The sequence below is a fragment of the Ictalurus punctatus genome, chromosome 15 (genome assembly GCF_001660625.3).
Source record: "Ictalurus punctatus breed USDA103 chromosome 15, Coco_2.0, whole genome shotgun sequence".
NCBI classification, from domain to species: domain Eukaryota; kingdom Metazoa; phylum Chordata; class Actinopteri; order Siluriformes; family Ictaluridae; genus Ictalurus; species Ictalurus punctatus.
The window spans coordinates 7,210,082-7,220,221 of NC_030430.2; the positions used below are offsets into that span (position 1 = coordinate 7,210,082).

The following is a 10,140-nucleotide window of genomic DNA, read 5'->3' on the forward strand; positions in this document are numbered from 1 at the left end:
ATACAGTGCCCCCCCCCCCCCCCCATTCACACACACATAAACTTTTCCACATTTTGTAGTGTTATAACCTGGAACTCAAATGGACTGATGTTTACTACACAGCATGCTTATTATTTGAAGGTGCTAAATATTTTCAATTGTGTCACAAAGTTTCATTAAACAAACAAAAAACAAACACAACAGAGTCAATATTTTGTACAACCTCCTTTGGTTGCAATTACAGCTTCAAATCTTCAAAGCTGGTATAAGTCTCTATCATGAGTTATGCAATCACAACTTTTTATAAACGTAAAAATGCTAATTTTGCCAGGTATGTAGATTTTCACTTATTATTAAATATTGTGTGTATATTCATGAAATATAATTCTAATGAATCCCAACAATTGTAGTGCTACATAATGTGGGAAAGTTCAAGGCAGTGAATCCTTGTGCACAGCCCTATACATTGCACATACATTACATTATGTAAACTTCCCTATTATTTATGCAGCCATTATATTCAGATTCTGGAGAGAAATGAGGAACAATCCCTGCTGCTGCGCTCCACTCCTCTTTACTCTCTATAAGGAATTGTAATCCGAGTCACACAAACACAACCAGACTTCTGTTCTTTGTTTTCCATGACACTTTTGTAAAGGAAACATCGGCCTGCTGTGGCATAAGTGTTCATTTGCTTGCTAAATAAGGCCTCAGCCTTGCGACTCTTCCAGGCATCGGAGTGTGTTTCTTCTGCGAAAAAACCTCTCAGGATGTGGGACGGCAGGAGCTTCCAGATTCCTTTGCCTTGTAAGGCTAAAGGCCTGCGTGGCTGCCTAAGGCACGATGTTGACCTTATTGGCTGAGTCACGAACGGGGAGGTGTGGTGAAGACGCTGAAACGTTAAACAAACGTCCCGTGCTGTGGGAGAAGCAGGAGCAAGACCGAGGCTCACGCCGAACCTGCTGCCACTCAACACCGAGGTGAGCTTAACACATCACGCTTAGTGTTCATAGCAATGCTGTTTATGCTGCTGTCAATCTCTGAAAGTGTTTTGTTTGTGTCATTTTCATAGTAGTAGTGCGTAATGATTAAGGAAAGTGTCTCAATTGTGCGTTTGGATGTATTAATGAGCCAAAGACCGTTATTAATACGTGAGCACTTGCCAGGTGTTTTATCCTCCTGCACTGGAAAAATAACCCCAAGTATAATACGTTTCCTGAAGAAATTATATTTACACTGAAAGTGTCTGTTACAGTTTTTTTCTTCTTCACTGCTTTACATTAATTTCTCTGATCTTTAAAGTGTTGTTGCACTGCAACTTTGTACGTACCTTTCTATTTTCTGTACAGCTAATTTAATATTGTTTAAAAATATATAATTTCTACACTAAAACCTTTTCAATAAACAAGAAACATTGCCCAGAAAAAAAAGAAGAAGAAAAAAAAAAAGAGCACAAGAGCTCACTGAATCCGATTTACTTATCCAAGACCTCACTTATCAGGAATTTGGCTCGACACGAGACACATTTTTTTGCAACAAGCACAAACGCTAAACAAATGAACAGTGCAAATAATACAGACTACAATATCGACTAGTATAATAATGTATTTCATATCACTGTCAAATAGTATAACGTCCTATAACTAGTGTGGCATTCAAATGCACACACAAAAAATAATGTCTATTTAATTTTTTTTTTCCTGAACTGCACAGAACTGCACGAGCTGTAACTCTGAAGAATTTTGTCTATGAAGTAATTGACTCAGAAATAAGCATCTGATAACATTCTTCTACTTTCCTCTGGGGTTAAGTGAGGTGAAGTAGAAAAAGGGGTGGACTTCGGCTTACAGTGAAATAAACATGGCCACAAATGACATTCAGTGGTGATACTAGGACATAGCAGCAATGCAATTTCGGGACAAATATGGTTAAGGTTTGGCAAATAAGAGGCAGTTATGACGGACGTTTTGTAGCCAGGGAGCTTTAAATGTAAATAATGTCATGGACACCCTCAGTACAGGCTGAACTTCTGAACACAATGCAACCATTCACATATTAATCCTATTATTTAAATGCTCACAATGGTGTTTTGAATATTTATTGCAGTTATAGGAATGCAATTTAAATCTTGTTGGAGTGCATACATTCAAGTGTCCCCACAGAATTTTTACCTGATCTGGACCCAGATCAAGCCCAAAACATTTAATAACTTAAACTCTATTTATTTCTGTTTTATTTCCTGTCTATATCGTATCCAAGATAGTGTATTTTCGCTTAGCGGTTGAGTTGGCACTGCAATCCTGCAGTCAGACACGGACGAGTTCATTGCTGTCATTCCACAGAGGGATGTGGGAGATGAAAGTGGTTAGTATAGGTCATCACTAATTTGCAATCGGGGTGTGCCGTGGATGGCTGAATGCTCTGAATGCTGTAAATTGTTTGACGTTTGACAATTCGGTGATTCCCTCGCTGAGGTTTTTCAGAACGTTATCGATTTCTTGGTATAAGAGTCTCAGTCAGGGCTGTTTTGTGGTGAATTAGTTCATTTGTCCAAATATTAGTATCCTGGCAACCCCATCGATTGTTCACAAGGACTCCTTTTGCTATGATTTAGATCGAGAAGTCAGTTTATGGTATTAATTCGGTAGTCAAGACCGTCAAAGACTGTCAAAAATCAAGGCCTTTCAAGATGGAGTCCAAATGAAAATGAGACCAAGTCAAGATCAAAACCAAAAACATCAAATCGTCAGCTAGTTGGCTTTTAATCGCATGATTATGATGCTGTACAGAATAAGGAATTACTTCCTGTCCAACTTTGTGCATGAGGAAAGAAAAGACAAAGAGAATGAATGTTTTTTTAAAAATTATATTATTATAAACTCTAGGCCAAGATCATATTTAGCGAGACCAATGCTAAAGACAAGTCCAAGCAAAAATGTCAATAATTCCAAGACAATCCAAGTACAAATGGCAGTAATTCTGAGATAAGTCCAAGTCAGTATAGAAAATGTCTTGAGCCTGTACTCAAGTCCTACAGCGCTTGTCTAAAGTCCAGTCCCAAGTGGCTCCCTGTTATAGTACATTATGTAGGATGTAGAAGCCCATCTTTCAGACAGAGCCATTTGGAATTCTGCCAAACCCAACAATGCAATATTCTTATTTAATCATTCCACTTGCCAAGGTTTTGAGGTTTGGCGCTGTTCGATACTGGATAAATAATTAACAAGCAAGAAATTTTAAGCCACTCGACTCAATTATCAGCTGACAAAAATGTTGCAAATGTCCCAGTAACTGGAGGCTGCATTAGCATACATGCTTCCCTCCTTTAAGTCAGTTTTAGACTGTACAATTACAGCTGTCTTTTAAGACTATTACTTTTCCCATTGTACTAAATGAAATCTTGGCTGAAATTCGATAACAGACTATGTGATAACATTCTCCCTTGCAGAAGCATATCAGTGAAAATCCCTATGATTATCTCTTCTTACATAATCACTTGCCATGATCCAGAATTCAGCTCGAAAAACAGGCTTGCATAAACAGTAAAATTCTTCAAAGTGAGCTTGGTGTAATAAGAATTTTTTTTCTCTCTGTTCATTAGCATGTTTCACTTAAGTCCTGCCATTGCCACGACCATATTTGTTGCCATGTTAGCAATGCTCGAGACCGCTAAGATCAACTCATGATCAAAGAATTCTTTAGTCTGCAGCAGCAAAGTTTGACCCAAAAACATACAAACCAAGCGAGACGGTGAATCAGCACCAATCATCAACACCAATAGACCTGATTGTGTGCAAATTTAAGATCCACATGAATCCATCTCCATTGACTTATTCCTGCATTCTTAGAATAAAACACCCAAAGGGATCTTCAAAGGGGTTGTCTGTAGCTCTTCGGTTCTGTGTAGAATAGTACACTGGGTACTGGAGGGCATTCTTTCAGTTAAGGTTGCATGAAGAATCATCAATTTTAACCATCCAAAAACCCTTGAGGAACATCTTTTAGAGTGTACTAGATACTCATTAACCTTTCCTTTAAAGGTCAAAACTCCTCAGCCAAAATGTCTGCTGCCAAGCGTGCCAAGGGGAAGACAACGAAGAAGCGCCCCCAGAGGGCGACTTCCAACGTCTTCGCCATGTTCGACCAGTCCCAGATCCAAGAATTCAAAGAGGCTTTCAACATGATTGACCAGAACCGTGATGGCTTCATTGATAAGGAGGATCTTCACGACATGCTCGCATCTCTTGGTAATTGTTCAGAAAAGCAGTATACGCAGCACGTGCGATAATATCTTTATCTGATATGCCACACTGAATCCTGTCTTTCAGGAAAGAACCCCTCAGACGAGTACCTGGAGGGCATGATGAGTGAGGCTCCAGGTCCGATCAACTTCACCATGTTCCTCACCATGTTTGGAGAGCGACTCAACGGCACCGATCCCGAGGATGTCATACGGAACGCCTTCACCTGCTTCGACGAGGATGGTTCAGGTAGCTTTCGGTTTTTATGACGTACACTCATACAGGCATGGTGTAACCAACCTTTCATGGCATCATCCACCATGACGTACACTAGGTTTATTTCCAAACAGAAAGTTAGTGAATGTGAATAGTTACATTTCCATCAAGGTGTCCTCCAATCATTCTTTACCACATACATCCACGAGTTTAAAGCTTTATTTAGATAATATCTCATTGAAAATGGGACAAACAACAGTCCAATCCCTAATGCCTTCCTACAGAACATAGATTGCATTATGTAGACTGTAGAAACCCATTAAATAGGAGTGATGTTCTATCTAAAACTGTTGTTTCTTCAAAAATGGGTTATCTCAGGTTCAATCCCAAATCCTCACCCGAGTACTCAGTATAAACACCAATCACTCAAATCGCTGTGTTTGAATTCTCTATTATAGTCCCCTGATTTTACGTCTCGTCCTGAAGGTTTTATCCATGAGGACCATCTTCGCGAGCTCCTGACCACCATGGGCGACCGTTTCACAGACGAGGAGGTCGATGAGCTTTTCCGCGAGGCACCGATTGACAAGAAAGGAAACTTCAATTACACAGAGTTCACACGCATCCTCAAACATGGTGCCAAAGAGAAGGATGACATATAAATGAATTAAAAAAACAAAGAAACAAAAAAACAGGATACAAGATTTACCGAGCGTTCATCTGAAATCAGGACTGTTCTCCAAATGCTGATTATACGTTGATGATCTTACTGTGTCTGCATAAGTACTCTGGGGGTTGTTTTGCACACTGATTAAGCCTAATTTAGCCAGGTTTAATGTCTGTCTGCAAAACAATCCCGACCAGCTTCAGGAGGGCTTTATTCTGTCATGTTTACTGCATACCGATATCATTATTTGTCTAAAGGCAACAATTTACCCACCTACAGCTGTGGAATCAGCATTGTTTTAAATTTGGCCATGAACCCAATCTCTTTCTCTCTCTCTCTCTTTGTTGAACAGAATAAGAAAAGATTATAACTGAATAAAATAACACTGTTTTGCTTTCCACAAATCTCCCATTGTTGCAGAGAATAAGATCAACGTCTTGTGATTGAAGTGGCCGGTATGATGGAGATCAGGTCTCTGGTTAACCTGGTGCTTTACAAGGAATGTTGGTTACCAATGGTGATGTTCTATCTAGGATAATAGTAGACAAATTCATAATCTAATCCAGGAATAGAGCAGAAAAGTCGAAGGGCCTTGCTCGAGGGTCCGACAGTGACTCTCTGGAAATCCAAGGATCCAACGTCATGTCAATTGAACGTCAAGAAAAATGAAAACTACACTACACCACACTACACTACACTCCTTTCTGAAAGGTTAGACATTTGTTATAGTTCTTCCACAGAGTCAAAACAAATTGTAAGGAGTACTATCTAATACCAGCTAACATCGTACGAAGGATACCATTTGTTTCCAAAATCGTTTCACAATAAAAAGTCACTGCAACATTTTGAATTGTAGGAACATTATCACACAGAGTTCCGTATTGCTGGGGAACTATGTGTGAGCCATGCTCAAATAACCTTTTGTAGCAAACCATTATTACAGCAGTTGTTTAAGGAACATTGTTATTTTTGGAACGTCACGCCCTAGCCTTCTTAGAGCCTGGAAAAAAATCAACGTTCTAATAATTTTCTCTGGTAGATAGGTGGAACCTTTTTGAACCTTTTTGTGAGTGTACCACTGCTCTTTATGCTATGTGAGTGCAAGATCCTACATGCTATTGCTATTTGAAGATGTTGCTTGGTATAATTTGAGGTCATTTTTCTCTGAAGCCCAAAATTCACAATGAAAAATGAAATAGGTTCAACTGTAAACCAAGAAATCAATCAGACTATATCTCTTTCGAAGCCACAGGTTACGTTACCGAGCATGCCAAGTATGCCAAGTATGTAAACCAAGCCTTGAAAATGTTATTGCTTTTCATGAGAAGGATTCTCAGTGCTAGCTGTGGTTTGTACGTTTCATAAATTCTTCCTGCATAACTCCCTGTTCAGGACAATCCGTTCTCGCATTATCTGTGTATATGACCCTACTTTAATTACTATTTCTTAGCCCTCTGGCCCTCCTCTGCTGCCTTCCGATACTGAGCTAGGACTCTTAAAACAAACAAATCCATGATGTCGGCCAAGATAAGCAGCGCATGCTTTCCTGTACCACCCTGTTTGGGAAAGAATGAAACCGACTCAATATGCCAGCAGTGTCCCAGCCACTCCTCTGATAAGGAATAAACACTTCTTTATATATATATATATATATTTATATCCCATTACATCTTAAATAAAACTTTATTTTTTTGCTGTTGTAAAATATTCCCACAACACCCCTATAGTCTACACAGTATAACATTTCATCACCTAATCCTCATTTGCTTTATGTGTAAAATAAACATTTAAAATAACAATGTTGCCCTTTCTTGAGGGGAAACGTGACCATGAGAGCAGCGTGGGTTCTAATTCGGGGGTAATAAAGCTCTGATCTCGGACCAGACACCTCTGAGGATGCACATTTTGTATAACAAATGCTGCATTCAGGCGCTCATCAGAAAGTCAAACATACTAGAGATCCAAAGCTCCATTCAGATACGTGCTGGAAGATACATCGAAGGTTTTTAAAAAAATAGAAAAAAAAGTGAAAAGGAAGGAAGAGGAAAGTGTTGGCATTACATAGGAGTAAGGACTGAGATGCATAAGGTATATATATTTTTCATGTTGAGACTTTTATCGTCATATCCACATACCTGCAAATTTGCCAGTGTTCTCTGTCGGAGCATACAAAAGGTTTCTCATAAACTTGTGTTTATCCCCAAATTTCCCCACTTGTAAATACAACGTCATCAGATGTTTGAGTGAAATTTGGTAATTCCCAGTTTCTGACTTGAATGCAGCTGTGATTAGAAACTTTTGCAGTTTCCACTTCAGGAGGAATTTGTAGAAACATCGCAAATGCTAGAACGCATAGATTTTTTAAAAAATAGAATTGTTATTCTCAAGGGGTCGTACGGCGTATTGTATTCTCAGTCGCCCGAGGAGCCCGTAATGAACTGTGATCATGAGCCCTGGTTTTGACGTTTTACCGTCAACTCATTATCGCAAAAGTACTCCTTGTGAAAGCGAGGACATGGGAACCGTGAGCTGTGTCTGAAAGCGTTCCCAGTTTACATATACATACATGTAGTGCGATCGTTTCTGCATCGGCCATTTTGTAGCGTAGCGCTGTCCGTCTTCGCAGTGGAAATTCATATTACCCTGGAAAGTTCACTACCTTATTACCCAGAGTGCACTGGCAAGCCCGAAAACTTCTGCAATAAAAGGTACCAAAAGTTGCCAAACAGACAGCATGGGATCAGCCAACTCTGGATATAAACGTAAAGGAAAATGTTTTTGTAGACTGCTTCCATATCTACTGTTAAAAATCAATACAGAACCATCATTCTGAGCACCATCATTCGTTGATATTATTACTCACGATAGTACTGTTAACCTTCTACGGTTCTTCTGTTAACGTTGCTTGTTTATTTTGACAGCAGATAACACGCAGTATTTAGAGTAAATAGTGAAGGAACGAGTGAGGGTATGATTTCAGACCGAGCTCCTGATTTAGACGTTAGCGTAATGAAACGGAGGATTTTCGAAGCTATCATAGCTAACGTAGCTAGAGGTCATACTTGTTGCTGGTCCCTGTGCCTTTGGCCAGACGGTTAAGTCACTATAGTAGGGTATTAGCCTGCTACTAAATTTGGATATTCTTCTCATTGACTGCGACTTTGCCCAATGAATTCTACTCGTCTAGCGTTTGAGATGTACTACTGATTTAGAAAGTGGTGTGGTGCTGCAGGTTGATTTGATGGCATGAGCATCAGATCATTAAAGCAGAATACAAACCAGAAGTCCCAAAGTGACGCTCCAGTGCTAAAAATCATCAGACTCTCACGAGTCTACATTGGAAATACTGTTTATACTTCATGTCCGGTTTAGATTTACACAAGACACATTTGATATTGTCCTTCGTCCGATAGCATTTCGAATGTACAAGGTCGTCTACGTTGTTCCTCTAAAACAGAGGGAAGGAGCTATAAAAAGCAGCCTCGATCGTCTGCTGAAAGTCTGCTGGAGTCGTTCCTCCGTCACTGAGTCGACGCAAGCTGTAGCCCTATTAACGTTTGATGAGCCGATGGTGGACGCTCCATCACGAAACAGGTTGAGGCAAATAATCCACAGAAAGGGACTGAAAAAGACTGGGAGATATTGCTATACCATGCAGAGATCTTAAACTTTTGTGCTAGGCTTGGCTTAAAATATAAAACATTGTCGGTTGTCTCCAGAACAGGATTAGACGCACAAACATACACTGTATCTGAGGTAAAAGTAAAAACAAACAAATAAAACCCAATAAAAGACACAAAATCATTGAAAGTAACATAAAACGAACAATTTCAACCCCACAGTGTTGATATAAAAATGAATTCTCAATAACCCAAGGCTAGCCTAGCTTTTGTGACAGAAATCTGTATTCGCATGGACGTGACATCCTCTTGCAAATAAACATATTGGGGGGGGGGGGGGGGGGGGGGGGGTGGATTCATGATTGTTAAATAAAAATGAAGCGCAGTTTCCTCGTTACTTCCTACACCCTTTTGGATGATAACGTGAGTTTGTTCTGCTTCTTTATAATAAAAAAAAATTACAAATGTCATTACTGAGCCAGATGATCTTTCTAAGGATGTAATCACAAAGAAACTGAAACTGGTAGCTATTACCTTACTCGTTACTTTTGGGGTTAAAGATAAAATGGCTTCCATTTAATATTTGCCTCAATTATCACTTATGGATTGCTTTATGGATCCAAAAGGTAAGGTCGGTCAACTTTGAGAGTCTAGACTGCACACACCCAAACCCCCCCCCCAAAAAAAATCAAGATCAAAATGTAAAGAAAATATCCTGAATTATGTCGTATATATTTAATATTTCTAATTGTGAGATTACGTCCGACGCCACTGAAGACGCTCGGTGTGGAGTTTAGCGTTAAGGGTCCAAACCGTGACTCTAGGAGAGCATTGAGCGGATTGAAACTCTCACACGTAACAGCTGCTGTTTACAGGAAATGGTGTTATGACTACATAATATACCTGTTATGACTGCAGGGCTATTTATGCTTTAACTTGAAGACAAAACAACCCCATTTTCCCCTTAATTCAACCATTACAACTTTATGATGATGCACTGAAGTTCATGCTTTCTACCTGAAACCAGAAATCAGCAGTTTAAGAACAGCATGTGCGTAATAAAGCCGAGTGGGACCGCACTTCAATAAACCCTCATCTTATTGCAGAGATCAGCGGGGGGCTCATAAAACTCAGAGTTCACACCTGACAGTTAACCGAAAGACACATCTCAGCTTCATTCCTCACAGAAGTCAATAAGAACCTCCAAGCACGATGGCGAGCAGGATCCCTACACGACACATTCAAACAGAAAACAGAAACGTAAAAGGTTTTGGGTTTTTTTCTTTCTAAAATATGAAACGGTGTTGCGTCAGGACGCTATCATGTGACACTATCATCGTGCAGAATGAAACGTAAAGGCAAGCAGAGAGATGAATGATGACAAACACGGTGTCAAACAAAAACAAAAAAACGAAAG

The 10,140-nt window shown here is 39.6% G+C and overlaps 1 protein-coding gene across 1 annotated transcript; it reads left to right on the forward strand.

Moving 5' to 3' along the window:
• The first annotated feature begins 802 nt into the window (after positions 1-802).
• On the forward strand, positions 803-5,507 carry myl9a (myosin, light chain 9a, regulatory). The gene is made up of 4 exons (XM_017487375.3): positions 803-959; positions 4,020-4,226; positions 4,308-4,469; positions 4,923-5,507. The coding sequence occupies exons 2-4, from the start codon at positions 4,040-4,042 to the stop codon at positions 5,096-5,098; spliced, it is 525 nt and encodes a 174-aa protein (XP_017342864.1). The 5' UTR covers positions 803-959; positions 4,020-4,039; the 3' UTR covers positions 5,099-5,507.
• Positions 5,508-10,140: the final 4,633 nt, after the last annotated feature.